We start from the raw sequence: 19044 nt of genomic DNA, 5'->3' as shown, positions 1-19044 counted from the left end.
GTAGCAGCTTACCATGCTTATCTATAAATATCCATCATATGAGAATAAAGGATATCATGATTTCATTACCAAAGAAGAACTAGCACTAGGAGTGCTCACGGGGTATTTTTTTGAACAAAACCGGTAGTACCGATTTTTGGAAAATCGGAACCGAACTGAAACCAATCACTTTTTTTGGTGTTTTTAGTTTTTATAATATATATAATATTATATTTTAAATAATAAATAATATACAATATATTATAAATATATATATTTATATAATGCATATTTATTAATTTATAATATATAAAAAATACATAATAGAAATATATGTATACCGGTCGGTTTGATTAACTGTTGGTTTTTTATATTGGTTAGCCGAAACCGAACCGACCGATTTGGTTAACCGATTTTTTGATTTGGTTTCAGTCAATTCGATTTTTCAATTTTTTTTGCTCACCCCTAACTAGCACCATTCCTTGATGGCAGAAGAAATGATCCACTCATATCAAAGAACTTAATACTATTTTGGTATTAGAGTTGCTTGATCTAGTGGATGACCAAATGGAAAACTATAAGCAACGGTTGAGTGTTGTTGAGCGAAGCCAAGCAGATCTAGCTAGAGGTCAAGCAGAGTTAAGTTGGAGAATGGATGAGATACTCAATAAGCTCAACATCCTAAGTCCATCAAGTGGTGATCCTCAACAAACAGCTCCTCCAACTGGCGCAAGGTCATTGCAGTTAAGAACTAAGGGATTTGAACAGGGAAGTGGATTTCAGGCAAAAAATTAGAGGAGGGTCAAGGTGGAGTTACCCCGGTTTGATTGCACAAATCTAGATGGGTGTCTCTTGATCAAATAGTATTTTGAGTTGCAAGAAGTTTCAAAGGAGCAGTAGTTCTTGGTGGCAAGTCTTAGGTTTGAAGGCAAGGTGATAGAGTGGTATTGCTGGTTTAATGACTTCCAACCAGCAAAGTGAAAAGGATAAAAAATAACTTCTATAAACATATGACAAAGAATTATTGGCAGTGGTGCTTGCGGTTCAAAAATTGAAACCCAATAAGGTGCCAACCAGCTAGCTGATAAGGTCTTCTATTGGCCGTTGTGGAGACTTGGGATTGAATCCCGCTTACACCTGGGTTGGGGAGTTATGGGTTGGGGGATGGACTACCCCTATTGTTGGCAGTGGTGCTTGCGGTTCAAAAATTGAAACCCAGTAAGGTGCCAACCAGCTAGTTGATAAGGTCTTCTATTGGCCGTTGTGGAGACTTGGGATTGAATCCCGCCTACACCTGGGTTGGGGAGTTATGGGTTGGGGGATGGACTACCCCTATTGTGTAGCCCTTCAAAAGATACTACAAATAAAAAATGGAGACCCTATATCATGGGTAGTAAGTTTACTAGACCATAAAAGTTTAGATTATTTGTTGGAGCAAATGTTACATACCCTAGTTCAACAAAAAATAATCAGTGGATTGTTGGGATATGAATTTGAAATCAAATGCAGGAAAGGAAGAGATAAGTTAGTGGTCGATGCCCTTTCTAGGCGGGCATAAGGGGAAGTACAAGCCATTTCGAGGCCCATACCTAGCTGAATTAAGGATCTCAAGAAAGAAAATGACCAAGATTCAATGCCATAATAAATCATTAAGTCCATATAGGAGGGCAAAGGATTTGGATCAAAATGTGATTTTAAACAAGGCTTGGTATGGTAAAAGGGATGTGTAATGCTTAACCCAAACTCTTAGTATAGGCACAACTCAGCTCAAACTCTAAGGTCTCATGTTGGTCGTTGTGGAGACTTAGGATTGAATCCCACTTGTACTTGGGTTAGGGGGTTATGGGTTGAGGGATGGGTTATCCCCATTGTGTAGCCCTTGAGAAGATATAAAAAATTAAAAAAAAAAAGTGGAGACCCTATATCATAGGTAGCAAGTTTACTAAACCATAAAAGTTTAGATTATTTGTTGAAGCAAACGTTACATACCCCAACTCAACAAAAAATAATCAACGAATTATTAAGATATGAATTTGAAATCAAATGCAGGAAAGGAAGAGATAAGGCAGTGGTTGATACCCTTTCTAAGTGGACATAAGGGGAACTACAAGCCATTTCGAGGCCCATACCTAGCTGGATTAAGGATCTCAAGAAAGAAAATGACTAAGATTCAAAGTCACAGTACATATCATTAAGTTCATATAGGAGGGTAAAGGGTCTAGATCAAAATACGAGTTCAAACGGGGCTTGGTATGGTAGAAGGGATGTGTAATGCTCAGTTCAAACTCTTCGTATAGGCACAAACTATTTGAAGAATCACATGCAACTCCAACCGGGGGCACTTTGGATATTATAACACCATACAGAGGCTTTGGAGCATTTGTTATTGGAGGGGATACAGAAAGGAAGTCAAGCAATGGGTATAGGAATATGACACGTGTTAAAGAAATAAAACAAAAAAAATTTGCCAACACAGGGGTTACAACCATTAAAAATTCCAAAAAAGGTGTGGAATGAAATATCTGAATTTTATTAAGGGGTTGCCAGTGTAAAATAGGAAATCAATCATTTGACCAAGTACAATCAATTTTTGGCCATGGTCCATCCTTACACGGCCTAAGATGTGGCGCAAGTGTTGTTAGAGGGGGTCTTTAAGTTGCATGATATACCCATTTTGGTGGTTAGTGACAAGGATTTGGTCTTCACAAGTATTTTATTATGAGTAATTCTTTCGCTTGTAGGGAACTAAACTCAACATGAGCATTGTTTTCCATCCGCAAATGGATGGAAAAACAGAGGTCTTGAAGAGAACCCTTAAAACATATTCGCTCTACCTTACAAGTCTAAACCCTCATCAGTGGATTAAATGGCTTCCCCTTGCAAAATGGTGGTACAACACCACCTACCACTTGGTAGTCGAGTCCACTCCCTTCCAATTGGTTTATGGCACCCATCCACCCATTCTACTCTCTTATGTGTTAGGTACTACAAGGGTTCAAGCAGTTAAATATGAAATAAGGAAAAGAGACCAAATGTTGGAAGAATTTAGGCATAGCTTGACTATGGCTAGGGGTAAAATGACTAGGATGGTGTTTGGTATGGCTTTCGTTTATTAAATAAATGGTGCCGTTTCATCGCCATGTAGGTGCTTGTCCCAAATTGTTATTCGGTAAGCTTGTTTATCTTATAAATGTTTGTATTGGTTTGTGCACAAGCTAATCATTAGGGGAAGCTTCATTTTAACATTTCCCCCAACACAAAGGTGTTTATTTACCATTCCGCTTATGTGGTGCCTAGCTATCAACGAACACTATAAAAATGTTCATCAACCACTTTTTCCCAGTTTTGAAGACAAATTAAGTACAAATATTTATTTAATAAATGGAAGTCATACCAAACATCCCCTAGGTTTTTCTTCGGCTCCAACTTTATAGGCAGACTTCCATTACTTCTCGAAAATCCAAAAAGTTATCTGCTCATTTCTATGAATCATGCAAGGTGATCCACCGCATAGACCAGTGGCTTATAAGTTGCAACAACTAGATGGGCGTAAACTCCACCCTGTTTTCCATGTCTCGTGGCTGAAAAAGAAATTAAGCTCACACTGCCTTTCCAACCCAACTTGCCTCCACTCACTGAGAACGAAAAATTCAAACTTCATCCCATAGCCATATTGGGCCATAGACTAGTGAAGAAGGGAAACAAGGCAATCTCAGAGGCATTAGTTCAACGGGAGGGCATCATAGCGGTGGACGCTAGGGGTGAGTAAATGGGAAGGTTCTACCTAGAACTGAATGGAATCGGCCTTGAACCAACCTTACCCAATCTATTACAAGGTAGGGTCTGGTTCCAAATTCTTGGAACCAACCCCCACCCAGGCCGGTTCCAGGGTCTAAGGGCTTACCCTACCTGAATGAACCTTGATTGTCATTGGTATAACCGACCTTGATAAAGCCTACCTTGTAACCGAACTTGCCTTGAAATAAACCCTAAAGTACTCTTGGAGATATGAAGATTTGAACCCAAATGCTAATGGTTACACAGGCCATGCTCTCATTTGACCATTGAGTTACTTAAGTTATTTGATCATTTGTTTTTATTTTAATATTTAAATGTGTACAATAAGTAATGTAAAAATTAATATATACAAAATTTAAATTTAAATTATAGGTTTTTAACCATATAATGATAATCTACATATTAAGTTACTCAATTTAATCAATAAAGATAATATAAATTTTAACTATATATAATCTACACCTTTATTGAAAATCATGTTTTTAAAGAGTATGTTTCTTTCTTTCTTTCTTTTTTTTTTTTTTGAACGAGGGAATAAAGAAAAAACATGTTCTACGGGTAGACCCAAGAACCAACCCTAAAACCTCCAAGGCTAGAACCAACCTTCACAGGGTAAGTTCTAGTTCCAAAAACTTGGGACTAACCCCTACAGGGTAGGTTCTAGGTTCTGCCACTGAACCTAACCGACCCAACCCATGCTCACCCCTGATGGACGCTACATGGAAGAGATGGGCGGTCTTCAGAAAAGCAATTTCTTGAATAAGGCCTAGCCTAGTGGGGAAGAATTATATGAATCCCAGCCATAGACTCAGCCCACTCCCTGCAACCAATGAATCGTTATAACCTATTTGAGCATGTCACATCATTGTAACCAATTCATTTCCTACATAGCCAATAATTGATTATCATTATTCTCAACTTTTAGACACTAATTTGGTTATAATGGCCTATCATGGCTTATTTATAAATATCCATCACATGATAATAAGTATATCAAGATTTCATTACCAAAACCCTAATAGTTCATCTTCAACCTTTATGATGGTGCAAACCAGCACCATTCCTTGAGGGTGGAAGAAACAATTCCCTTGGATCAGCGGAGAGCTTGATACCCTCTTCTCTTCTCATCCCTTACATTTTGATACATGCGGAAGAGAAACTTATACTCATTTTATCTCCTAGCTCATTTTCACCACACAAGCCATCTTGTTTTGTTTTGCTTAGGTTCTACAACATTAGAAATAAGGGGGCATTCTTTTTGGATTTTGAGAGGGGGGAAAGTTGGTCAATGGGATTTTGATTCTCATTGACCAAGAAATCCATGTTCATTTTTCAGATTTATGTGGGGACTAATGAAAGTTTATTTTCCCGTGTATCACTTACCCGGGTAAGTGATACCTATCTCCTATGTGGATAAATTAACTTTCCCATCTAGGGGAAAGTTGCCAATACTTGAATGGGAAAAAATGCCCCTTTTGATAATGGATTTTTATGGATAATTGCCTAATTTGCATGAAAAATAAAAGAACATGGATAAATGCACTTACCTGGGTAAGCCTTTTCCTGGGAATGGTGCCGATTTGCACCATCTGGACCAACTACTGACATCTAGAAATCCAATCTGGGAATGGTGCTGGTAAATGCACTTACCAGGGTTGTCGATGGACTGAAAATCCAATATCCAATCTGACATCTAGACCAACTACTTATATTTGGATATTAAGTCCTGCATTCATTTAATAATCAAAACATTTTCAGATATGGCCCCATCAGATCCAATCTGAGTCTAATTATATTTAATATAATATTTCTGTGTAATATTCTATATTTATATAACTTTTTATATGTGAACTTAAAAATAATTAATTTTTTCTTTCATTTTAATGATAATAGAACGGAATTGGACGAAATCCGAACTCAATATTTCAGGTTTCAAATTTGGATTAACTGAATCTGACCCATTTACGGCCCTACTGGAAAACACATCTAACTAGGAACTAGAAGGTGTCAAATTCTAATTAAGGTCTCATGCAAAAAAGCTTTAAGTCCAGTATCATCATTTGGGAACTCTAATCCTTCAAGCACTAAAGAGCTCGAATGCAGCCTTTATTCATGTACTTCATCTTTGTCACTCACCCCTTGCCTTCTTGATTAAGGTGTTGTTTGATAAATCTTTTTAAGAAGATCTTCTGACATCATAGATGGTTATAAGATTTAATGAAATTTTAGAGACTTGTTTTTAAAAATTTGGACCGTTTGGTTAATGTCTTAGTCTACCATGATCTACATAGCTGTTAAATGAAAGATTTAAGGATAGAAAGACAGGAATCTTCATTTAATTTGAAGCTTTTAGATTTTTTACCAGTTTGGGCTTTCATAAACTTTTTAGAGCATAGGTCTTTCTGACTTCCTATCTTTCATTGCCAAATAGAGAAAGACCAAAGTTTAGTCTTCCAAGCTTTGAAAAGCCTAAAATACCACACAAAAAGACTTGGCAAACACCTCCTAAATACCCTACAAATTTCAATAAATAGTAGGAAAAGTGGTCAAGTGGTAAAGATTAAGGAACTTGTGGTGTAGACCATTAGAAATTCTTGGTTTGTCACTTATGCAGTTATGCTGACTCATGAACTATGAGGAACCAGTTATTATTTCACAAGTTGAACAATCAATTTGCACTGGATTATCATAAATGAAACGGCAAAACAATTTTAACCCCAACCTATGATTTCATGGAAAATTAAGTTTGTTTTTAATAAAAAAGAAATCAAGAAACAATGACTTTTCTAATATAAGAGCCCAGATTTCCTATTCACTTTTCCTATCCACTCTCTACCCGCCGTGAATTGCAGTCACACATCTCTCAATTTATAATAGAGATGTGTGGCTCCAATTCACGGCGGGTAGAGTGGGTAAAAAAAGTGAGTAGGAAATCGCCTCACCTAAAAAAAGGCCTGTTAGGTTTGTGGTTGGAATTGGAATCGAAATCACCTATTCTATGTTTATTTCGTTCAAACCAGAATCAGAATTGGGCTCTATAAGATATACACGCCTTCCAAGGAGGATTCACATCGGATATAGAGAAATTGGTTCGAGATTTTTTTGTCACATATACAAATCTGGTATAGGTTTCCTTTCTTTTCCCTACCTTTTCTCTCAAATCAAACACAGCATAAATGCTTTAACAAGGCATATTTAAGTAGTTTTGCAAACGATAGGGTATATTTAAGTAGTTTGGTCAAACCACAAGGTATATTTAAATAACTAATCCTTAAAATAAATATATAGAAATTAATGTAGTATCAGTTGGCCGAACCATGGTTCAAAAAGCTGAGCCGAAATAGGGACCTAGCTCAACTTAATGGGAAGATATTGCTGATGCAAGGTTGCAAGAGGATGTTGGCATGGACTTGCCTTGACCGAATCTCCAGTCCTGATCCTTGTCACATACATTAAGCTAGAAGCAGGCCTCCCGTTTGGGAGGGCTTCAGCGCTGATTGAGCTGCTTCACAGAACCACTTCTTAGAATCCACTGAAAATAGCTTCACTAGAAAGTTGATTTTGCAGCTCATATAATCCTTTGGCTTTTCAGGTTTTTCATCAAACACAGCTTCATGGCTTTCCGTCTGGGGCCTACCTTGCAACCCCAGAAGTTGTTGTGTAAAAGCCCTCCCAAGGGCACTATGTATTTTGTTTTTGTTTTTTTTTGAATAGTGACTGGATTGCAGAGTGAAGTCCATAGACTGGATGATTGGTTGATTATGTAATTTAATGCATTATCTAACCAATCATCCAGTCTATAGACTTAACTCGGCAATCCAGTCACTATTCAAACAACAAAACATAAATCATATGCATAGTGTTATTAACCAAGTTCATTTACGGCCTAAATGATCACTTTAATGGAAGTGGTACGAGATAAAACAGTTTTACATATGCACAAACACATGGAACACATGAAGGTTCAGTTCGAATCCCTCCTATACGGAACATCCATATGATATATTGTGTTTTACATGAAAATTACGTGAATGGAACACAGTATTTACAATAGAGGAAAAAAAGATCTCTGACCAGATTTTGGTCTCTAATAACTTCTCCCAGTAAATCAAAAATCTATCCCCTAAAAAAATTGAAGATATAACTAAAATTATGCAACTGGAAATATTATGTATCATCCATGTGATCATTATCATTGTCACCCTCATAATATTCATCATCTCGTTGGATCTGCTTGTCTTGAGTATGCTCTGAAATACAAGTATTCAGAGGTCAACAACAAGGGAAATAGGCAATAAATTTCCATATGAATGGTAGGCAGGATCTCCTGAAAGCAAGACTCGTGTACACACCCTGAGAGCACGGCATCCAACTGTAGATAGGTAATATCTCCCCATGAATTCAACATACAAGTACAGGAGATATTCTCAATATGCGATTGGATGACATGCTCTCAGCGTGTTACAGAATTTTTGCTTTCAGGAGATTCATGCTCTATGAATAGGAGTTTCTGTCCAATACATATTGGCAGAGAGAATTCCATGCACTAAAATAGCAAGTAATAGTGACATATCACTTACGATCCACCCGTTCATCAGGATTCTGCTCATCTTCATCAAAATCAGGGATGTAGAAATCAGGTGGAACCTGCAACAACCATGGGCATAATTTGTCAGCCACCATTGGCAAAAACATTGCATATTCTTTTTTCATACTTTCGCTGCAAACTATTTATGCTGCATTTGGCATTCCTTATTTTAAGGACTTACCTCCTTTTTGCAGTTAAAATGCCCCTATGAACACTGAGTTTTTAACTGCAAAAAGGAGGTTAGTCCTGCCAAATGCAGCCTTTGTATGGCTATGGCTCTTTTATCTCTTCTCCTTCGTTTGCCCCTTCCTCCTTTTCTCTTCTGGGGATCAAAGGGGTAATATCATTGATGGGGTGACACAGACAAGCCACATCCAGAAAATAAGTACCTCCAAGTGAACCATATCCAGAAATAGGCCAGTTATTTATTAGACAGTTAGGATCGGAAACTAAGGTGAGAAAGCAACCCAAGACAAGATCCACCAATTGGTAGGTCAAGATTCACTTTCAAATAAAAAATCAGATACTAGATTACCAGTAAGAAAGCATGAAACAACAAGTCCTGAAAAAAGAAACCAATCATTAGGATCACAGACCGGACCAAGTTGAGGGCTATGGCTAATGAAGAATGTGACTCCATGAACTGATAGGTCCATGTAGGGATCATAAAACTGCAACAAGCAACTACTTTGATATATCTGCTACAGAGAATTAGTCTTTTGCATACAATCCACTCTAGAAATGTAATGATAATGATGGGGTCCCTTAACCCTTGTTGAGGGATCAAAATCAAATAATAGCTCCTTGTATTTCTTTTGCTTTTTATTTTTTGACATTTTATTTAATTGTGTGGATTTGACCATGATAATCTCCTTTAGATGTCCTTGTTTATTTATTTATTTTGCTCCATGGGGTTACACAACAGGGGGTAGCACATCCCCCAAACCCATAAACCCCACCAACCCTGCTGCAGGCGCAATTAGATTCCAAGTCTCAGCTACAACCAGCAGGAGACCATACCGACCAGCCAATTGGCACCTTGCTTGTTGGTTTTGGGTCATTGTAAACTATAGGTACTTTCAGAGAATTATTTTTAGTCAGAAGAGTGTTTTTATTGCTAACAACGAACTTCATTGAATGTGATAAAAGAATAGTATGTACAGGAAAAAAAAAAGAACCTTGGTTCCCCATTTTGGGCTGGCCTTCACCACCTAACCCCTACTATTACTTTGCTATACAACTATAACTCATAATTTTCATTTTTTACCCCCAATACATTCTTTCCCTATAAGCCCCATGCTTTGAAAATGAATCAGCCATACAGTTTGCTGATCTAGGTACCCAAATAACTGAAACAACCAACTCCCTTGCTCTTTGCTTGATTTCTCTCAGCATATGCCCGTATTGCCAAGTCCCTAGGGTGTCATTCTTTAGCCAGCTCACTAGTCTTGGAATCTCCTTCCACCACCATGTTACTCATGTTCAGAATTTTACGGTTTTACCCAACTTTATGCCGTGGAGTACAGCTGTCAATTATGCTGTAGTGGAGTCCCCAACACCATTGAAACCTGAATATAATCATATCACAACCCCATGGTTGTCTCTAAATACACCTCCAATACCTGACGACCTGAATTCCCCAAACTGCACCCATCAAAATTGAGCATAGCCTGATTCAAAGCTGGTGGGTTCCACTCCGTTTCAATGTTGTAAGACTTGGACTGGAGTACTGGACATGAAACCAGAATGCTCACTGGGTCATGGTTTTAATGATTAACCAGGTGGTTAGCCCATTGTAACTGTGATTTGACTAGGACCTAGAAAGGTTACTGGGTCACCAGGTCACTAGTTCAACCAACCATCCAGTCCAGTCTGAGTCTTACAACACTTCTCCTTTTGTGTTTAGGCCCTGGTTGAAGATGAACAAGCAACAATTTACCATCCCCTAAGGATATCATCCTTCAAGTAGAGAAGAAAAATGTCCAAAAGTTAAATACAATGCACAACTCTAATGGAAAAGTTTTCTATAATAGCTTCCATAGATAGCTTTTTCCTTTTAAAAATACTAGCATTCCTTTCTTCCCGAATGGACCAAAGAATCCTTTGGTCTATTAGGGCAATCAGAATGTCCAATCCTATGTAAGCATATACAGTTATAATAGAATTTTTAGGGTCCTTTGCTTGAGGGAATCTTTGAATTGGGGAGCATCCCAAACGGGATAGCTTCCCTTTTTTTATGGTTAACAGTAGAAAGATCTTATTGAGATGAGTAAGAAGATCCAACCATCCACAACCATAGGTACAAAGAAAACAGCATTTTTTGGGGGGTAAGGGGTAAAGAAAGTATTTATTTTATTAATTTATCACCAAAAAGAGAAATCCCTGTACAACAAGCAGCCATAAACAGGTAATATACATCCAACTCCCCCTGCATATTGCTGATCACCCCTATTTTCTCGCTTAAGATGCTCCTTGCATTCCCATCCCATTCCTGGATTACCCTACACAAGATTATCCCTTGGGACCTTTCTCTTGCTAGGGATATTTGCACTGTGCTAGTGTGCTCTATGTGTTATTACTACTTGTTAGCCTATCCCTTTATGGAAGGTGTTGTATCATATATATGAATTTTATTTTTATTAAGATGATAAAACTAAAGTTGTCAAATGGTTGAGTCTGGATCAAGACAGGGTGTATCAGTCCTGAACCAATTAATAATTGGTTACATATAATAGATCCAGAACCATCCCATTTATTAATCGGAACAATTGGGTCTGTCTGATGCATATGTACTTGATATCTATAATTACCTATGATAATAACAATTTTATTTTTGATAATATAACCTTAATAAAAATGATAGAAAAATAGTACATTGTTTATAGTTCATAAAATAAGTATTTTTAACCAAAATTATCTTATATACTATTCATGAAATTTACCCTTTTGGACATGCATATAGTAGAAATCACTGATTGTAATTTTAGATAAATTCCTTGTGAAGAGAAAGAAGAAGAAGGTGAAGAGTTTCAGCAGTAGAGAAGAAAAGGAGTAGGATGTCAACCAGAATTGAATTAGTTCTGGCTGCCAACCTCTCTTTGTATTATATACTCAACTTAAAAGAATAAGAAATTACAAGAATGCCCTTAGTAGGGCGGCTACTTAAGTAGCTGAACAGTTACAACTTAAAAACATAAACTAATGGGCCTAAAGCCCAACAACATCCTAACTTAACAACTTAAAAATAAGAAATAAATAACTGGGCCCAATAACTAGAAATCGGCCCAACTCAACACTCCCCCTCAAGTTGGGAGTAAATGTCACACATTCCTAACTTGCATAGATCATGCTCCAGCTTGTTTCTTGCAACACCTTTTGTGAGAACATCAGCAAGTTGTAGATCAGAAGCAATGTATGGGAGACAATCTTCCCCAAAAGTCGCCATTTCTCTAATGAAGTGTCTATCCACTTCAATGTGCTTTGTCCAATCATGTTGAACTGGGTTATGGGCAATGTTAATTGCTGCCTGATTATCACAGTACAACATCATAGGTTCTTCTGACTTTACACCAATCTCTCATAACAAGGAACGGATCCAGAGAAGCTCTAAAACTCCATGTGCCATGGCCCTGTATTCTGCTTCTGCACTTGACCTTGCCACCACTATTTGTTTCTTACTTTTCCACGAGACTAGGTTACCCCCAACAAGGGTGCAAACTCCTAAAGTAGATCTCCTGCCATCAAGGCATCCTGCTCAATCAGCATCTGTATAAGCCTCTAGCTTTAACTGTCCATGATCAGCAAATAGTATGCCTCTGCCTGGGTATCCCTTCAGATAAGCAAGAATCCTATCAACAACCTCCCACTGCTGGACTCGTGGCGCATGCATGTATTGACTCACCACGCTCACTACATAGGAGATGTTTGGTTTTGTCATACACAAATACAGCAACCGCCCCACAAGTCTCTGATATCTCCCAATGTCCTTTACCAGCTCACCTTCTGATGCATTAATTCAGTGATTCTAATCAAAAGAAATACTGACTGCCTTTGTTCCAAGTTTCCCTATTTCTTGTAGAAGATCTAGAACATACTTCCTCTGAGAAATGAAGATTTCATGTTTTGATCTTGCAACTTCAATGCCCAAGTACTAAAGCTCTCCAAGATCCTTAATTTCAAATTCCCTGTGTAGATTCTTCTTCAAACTGTCAATCTCACTTAGGTTCCCTGTGACAACAATATCATCCACATAAACAATTACAACTAACACCAAGGATCCCCTCCGCTTCACAAACAAGGTATGGTTAGATTGAGTCTAAGAGTAGCCAAAAGCAACCAAAGCCTTCCTAAACCTGTCAAATCATGCTTTGGGTGACTGCTTTAAACCATAAAGTGACTTCTTAAGTCTACGTACCTTTCCCTTTTCAGCATCACTACAGAAACCAACAGGAAGATCCATATACACCTCCTCTTGCAGATCTCCATTTAGAAAAGCATTCTTCACATCAAGTTGAAACAAGGGCCAAGAGTATGTGGCAACAAGAGAAAGAAGTATCCGAACAAAAGTCACCTTTGCAACTAATGCAAAGGTTTCTAAGTAGTCAATGCCATAGGTCTGTGTGTACCCTTTTGCAACAAGTCTGGCCTCATACCTTTGTATACTTCCATCTGCCTTATATTTGACTATGTAAGCCCATCTACATCCAACAATCTCCTTGCCTTCAAGTAGATCCACAATTTCCCATGTTTTATTCTTAATTAAGGCTTCCATTTCTTCCTGCATAGCTGTCTTCCACTCAGGTTTAGAGAAAGCCTCGCTGACACCCTTGAGTATAGACATAGAGTCAAGAGAGGAAAGGAAAGCACGGTAGGAAGGAGAAAGTCCACTGTAGGATAAGTATTGTGAAATACAATGAGCAATAGGAAGGTTCAGGTTATCTGTAATGGGATTAGTAGAATCAATGGGAACTAAAACAGTAGAGGGATCAAGTGGAATACCTGAATCTGTGTCAACTAAATCTAGAGTCTCTAAGGAACTGGCAGGAAGTGATGTGAGTTCTGCTGCATTGGAATCAACCTCCCTGTGAAGTCTCTGTCGTGAGTAACGCGGAGAAGCAGGACGCAAGGGAGGTGGTAAGGTAGCCCTGAGAAGGATTCTTCGAGAAGAAGGATGTGGATTCAAAAAAGGTAACATCCATTAGTAACATACCGACTCCCAGAGACTGGATCATAGCAGCAGTACCCTTTCTGATTTTTTGCACATCCAAGGAAGACACTTCTTTGCCTTCGGATCAAGCTTCAGACGATGAGGACCAAGAATATGTGCAAAGCAAACACACCCAAACACTCTGAGAGGAATTTGGAACATCTCCCCCTCAGGAAAAAGGAGACTAAATGGGGTGCTGAATCCAAGTATATGGGAGGGCAACCTGTTAATCAAAAAGACTGTTGTGAGAACTGCATCACCCCAAAAACAAACTGGAACTGTAGATGTGATCATCATGCTTCTTGCAATCTCAACAATGTGCCTATTCTTCCTTTCTGCAAAACCATTCTACTGTGGACTGTAGGAACAGTTGCTCTGATGGACAACACCATATTCTAATAGATACGAAGCAAGATGTTTTTCAAAATATTCCCTGGCATTGTCTAATTTGAACACCTTTATTCGTATCCCAAACTGTTTTAGCACCATCTGATGAAATTTCCTTACCAAAGATGGTACCTCGTCTCGTGATCTCATTAAGTAAATCCAAGAATATCGAGAAAAATCATCCACAAATAAGAGAATATATTGATAACCACCCATAGAAGGAACATGAATAAGGTCCCCACACATCAGAATGAATAACATCAAAAGGAAATTAACATCTTTTATTACTAGCTTTAAAAGAATGTCTACAATGTTTTCTAAGTTGACAACCTTCACACTCCAAACTTGACAAATTAACAGACTCAAAAAGCTTTGGAAACAAGAAACTCAAAGAAGAAAATGACAGATGACCTAAACGATTATGCCAAAGCATAATCTGACTCACAAACCCCGACTCACTATCCCTGCTGACATGATGACCTTGATGAGGAGGAAGCACACCAGGAGGTAGATTCCATTCACTTCACGACCACTCCCAATCGTCCTCTTTGAATCCAGATCCTACAAAATACAATGACCAAGACAAAAAATTACTGAACAGTTCAGGTTCTTAGTCAAACTACTAACAGATAACAGGTTAGTACTCAATCTGGGAACATTAAGGTCAGAGGGAAGGGAAATGGAATCACTAATCTTGACAGACCCCTTCCCAACAATGGGAATATGAGATCCATTAGCTGTGGAGACTCTGTCTCTGCCAGAACAAAGCTGGTAAGAGGAAAAGATAGTGGAACTATGGGTCATGTGCTCTGAGGCTCTAGAATCTATAATCCAATGAGGCCCCTCTTTACCTGTAGTAGAAACATAATTTGCAATGGCATGTGAACTACCTGTGTGAGCAAAGAAAGTAGAGTGTGCTCCACCAGAACCACCTGTACTTGGTTGTCCATCTGTTACTGAATTAGAACTGATTGTATCCCGTAGATTTAGGAACTGCCCATATCTCTTAACTTCATCCCTCACTGCAGTAGCTGCAACAGACTCTAGAGTAGCTACAGTGGGAGGGGTCGGTATGTCACCAGTGACTGCCATGTGAGCATTTCCCTTCTTGTTTTTGAGTCTATTTGGCACCAGATGAGAATGAAGCTTCCAACAAGTATCTCTTGTGTGTTTAGGCTTCTTACAGTAGTCACAAATCAAATCCTTTTTGTCTTCCTTCTTGATTTCACTGCCACTCCGGTCTCCACTTTGTTTAGGTCTCACAGTGCTAATCATGGTTGATTGATCAAAACCGGAATTTTTTATCATCACATTTTTCCTGCTCTCTTCCCCTAACACAAAGGCATATGCCTGGGAGAGAGTAACACTGTCCCTGGAAACAATGTGTTGTCTTGCAATATCATACTCGGTAGCTGCATCCTTAGTGGTTTCCCAAACAACTGTCTCCAGATGGTCAATCTCCTGCCACAGGGTGTTAAGGCTGAAAAGTAAACAGCAATAGGTTTATCTCCCTGTCTTGTAGAAATAATCTAATTTCTCAACTAATAAGCCCTAGCAACATCCTCCCTCTATGAATAGGCTTCTGTAACCCCATCCCATATTTCCTTAGTTGTATTTGCCTACAAAAAAAAATTACTTATATGGGACATCAAATTACACAGCCAAGTTATCACCATATAGTTTTCCTGTACCCACCGAGAGATGTTAGTTTTGGATTTCACTTCTTCACTAGTGCTATACCCTAACTTCCCACGAGCACCAATAGCCATCTTTGTAGATTGTGACCATTCCAAGTAATTTGAACCATCCAACTTAATTGTAGTAATGGTTCCAACCCCAAAAAGGTCTCTGACACCTCCCACTGGTTCTATTTCACTCCCGAGCTTGCTTTCAACTCCGTTACCGTCCATAATTATCAAAAAGGGGGTAGAAGGTTATTGTAATATGCAAGAATGTCAAATAAATCACTTTAGGTACCAACGACACCCTTATGGTGCCCTAGATGGCCCTCCCACAAAAGATTCCTTTTCTGCGGGACGGGAGAAGAGAGAGAAGAGGCAGCTGCTCTCCAAAAACCTCCAAAACAGGTAAGACTTGAACCGCCCCCCTAGAAAATCCAAGGAACCCTAAAAAATTAGGGCGCTACTTCCTAGGTCAAAATTGAAGAGTCCAACAGAAACAAAACTCTCCCACTTTCTCCAGTTTCTCCTGATTTTGATGGGAAACCCTAGACCAGCTATAGGGGACGTAGGCTATAAGCCGAACCACGTAAATTTGTGTGTTCTCTATGCTTGCTTCTCTTTATCTCTATTTTACTTTCACTTTGGGTGTCACTCGAATATGCTTTTCTTAGGTTTTTTTTTGTGACAAACTGGTATCAGAGAACTATTTTTTTTTGTTTGGCACTTGCAATGTCATCAATGAAGTTTGGTATTGAGAAGTTTGATGGTAGCACCAGTTTCAGTATTTGGCAAGTGAAGATGCATGCAATTTTGGGACAAGACGGACAGCACAAAGCTCTGTACAGGAAGAAGAAGAAACCTACAACTATGAGTGAAGAAGAATGGAAGGAGTTAGATATTAAAGCCCTAATCACGATTCAGCTGCTTCTATCAAACGAAGTTCTATGGGAAGTTGTTCTTGAGAAGACCGCTGCGGGTTTGTGGCTGAAGTTGGAGTCTCTATACATGTCAAAATCTCTTGCCAATAAGCTCTACTTAAAGTAACAACTATTCCTTTTTATATGGATGAAGGTACACCTATCAAATCTCATATTGATGAATTTAACTCTATTATCATGGATTTGCAAAATACTAATGTTAAGGTTGAAGATGAAGGCCAAGCCCTTTTGTTACTTTGTTCCTTACCACCCTCATATAAGTCTTTCAGAGAGTCTCTCATCTATGGAAGAGACACCATTAGTACAGAGGATGATAAAAAATCATTACTCTCTAAAGAAGTGAATAATAAAGACTTGACTATAAATAGGGGTGATAGTCAGGACTCTAGATTGCTTGCAAGAGGAAGGTCTAAGGATATGCGCTCAAATAGTAAACCTAAGTCTAGATCAAAATCTAGACATAAGAACTTGACCTGCAACTATTGTCACAAGAAAGGACACATTAATACAAAATGTTATATGTTGAAAAACAAAACCAAGAATGAAGAGGCTAGTGTGGCTGAGGATGAGAATGTTGATGTTCTCTTAGTGACAAATGACAAAACCAAATCCAAGGATGAAAGGATTCTGCGTTCGGGTTGTTCCTACCATATGTGTCCCAACAGGGACTGGTTCTCCACCTATGCATGATGGTGTTGCGAGAACATTGGCAAACGTACGGCATGTACCGAGCTTAAAGAAAATTCCCATCTCTCTTAGCACTCTAGATGCTAATGGGTGTAAGTATTCAGCTGAAGGTGGAGTTTTGAAAGTCAGTAAGGGTGCTCTTGTTATGATGAAAGGCATGAAGATAGGAAGTCTGTATGTGCTATAACGTACTACTATCACAGGTTCAATTGCAATTTTTACCTCATCCCTATCTAAGTCTGACACCACCAAGTTATGGCACATGAGACTAGGACATAAGAGTGAAAGGGGACTGATTGTGAAAATGAATTTAATGAGTTCTACAAAAATGAAGGCATTGTAAGGCACACCGTACTGTTGTCAAAACACCACAACAGAATGGAGTTACAGAACATATGAACAGAACTCTACTAAAGAGACCAAGGTGCATGTTGTCAAATGCTGGTCTCTCCAAGGATTGTTGGGCGGAAGCAATTAATATGGCTTGTCACCTAGTAAATTAAATTCCATCTACTGCCATTAAGTGTAAGACTCGAAAAGAGGTATGGTCTAGCAACCCTCCTAACTAGTCAAATTTGAAAATATTTGGTTGTCCAACATTTGCACATGTTAATGAAGGCAAGCTTGAGCCTAGGGCCAAGAAGTGCATATTTCTTGGTTATGTTTCAGGTGTGAAGGGATACAGATTGTGGTGTCCTGATCCTAAATCAGAAAAATTCATAGTTGGCAAAGATGTTACTTTTGATGAGTCTGTTATGCTTCACCCGATAAAGGAGTCTTCCATTTCTTGTTATGCTTTCACCTCAGTTTACATTAGTTTAGGTGCCCATTTCTACTGAGATAGAAGAATTTGTACAAGAGGAAGAAGAGGAGCAATATTCTATTGCTAGAGGCAAAACAAGGAGAGAGGTTAAACTACCTCAAAGATATGGTTATGCTGATCTGGTTGCCTATGCAATGTCAGTTGCAGAGAATGTTGATGTTGTAGAACCTAATACTTATGCAGAAGCTATCTCATTTGTTGATTCTGCTAAGTGGTTGACAGCTATGCATGAAAAGATTGAATTCTTGCATAAGAACCAGACTTGAGAGTTGGTAAGACCACCTAAAGGAAAGAAGATTGTTGGATGCAAATGGGTTTTCAAAAGGAAAGAAGGTACTCCAAGTGTAGAGGATGCTAGATATGAGGCATGAATGGTTGCAAAAGGCTACAGTCAGGTATAAGGTGCTGATTTTAATGATGTTTTCTCACTAGTTGTTAGACATAGCTCCATTCATGTTTTTCTTACTTTAATTGCCATGAATAATTTGGAATTAAAACAGTTAGATGTTAAAACTTTTCTTGCATGAAGAACTTGATGAACAGATTTATATGCATCAACCAAAGGGTTTGTTGTTGAAGGGAAGGAAGACCATGTTTGCTTGTTAAAAAAAATATATATATTTTTTTTTATCAATAAAAAAATCTCTGTATGGCTTAAAACAGTCTCCTGGACAATGGTATAGAAGATTTAACTCTTTTATGGTGGCTCTTGGGTATTCCATATGCAAGTATGATAGTTGTGTTTATTTCAGGAAACTTGCAGATTCTTTTGTTTAGTTGTTGCTTTATGTTGATGATATGCTTATTGCAGCAAGAGAACTAACTAAGATCAACAGATTAAAAACATAGTTGAGTGGTGAGTTTGAAATGGAAGATTTGGGTGCAGCAAAGAAAATTCTTGGCATGGAAATTCAAAGGGACCAAAAAGCAGGGAAGTTATATTTCACACAACAGAA

At 38.4% G+C, this 19044-nt stretch overlaps 1 protein-coding gene across 2 annotated transcripts in view; it reads right to left on the bottom strand.

The window, feature by feature from the left end:
• Positions 1-7727: 7727 nt before the first annotated feature.
• LOC104601384 (histone deacetylase 9-like) overlaps positions 7728-19044 on the bottom strand; it is a 60628-nt gene continuing 49311 nt past the window's right edge. For both annotated transcript variants that reach the window (XM_088898187.1, XM_088898186.1), the window contains exons 13-14: positions 8358-8424; positions 7728-8027 (exon numbers count right to left, since the gene is read on the bottom strand). In XM_088898187.1, coding sequence (XP_088754313.1) covers positions 7945-8027; positions 8358-8424 — 150 coding nt within the window. In that variant the 3' untranslated portion in view covers positions 7728-7944. The remainder of the gene's footprint in view (positions 8028-8357; positions 8425-19044) is intronic.

This window comes from Nelumbo nucifera, chromosome 2 (assembly GCF_055504915.1).
Source record: "Nelumbo nucifera cultivar China Antique chromosome 2, China Antique-T2T, whole genome shotgun sequence".
Taxonomy (NCBI): Eukaryota; Viridiplantae; Streptophyta; class Magnoliopsida; order Proteales; family Nelumbonaceae; genus Nelumbo; species Nelumbo nucifera.
The sequence above is the reverse complement of the archived record's forward strand: the minus strand, read 5'-3'. Positions and strand labels throughout refer to the sequence as shown.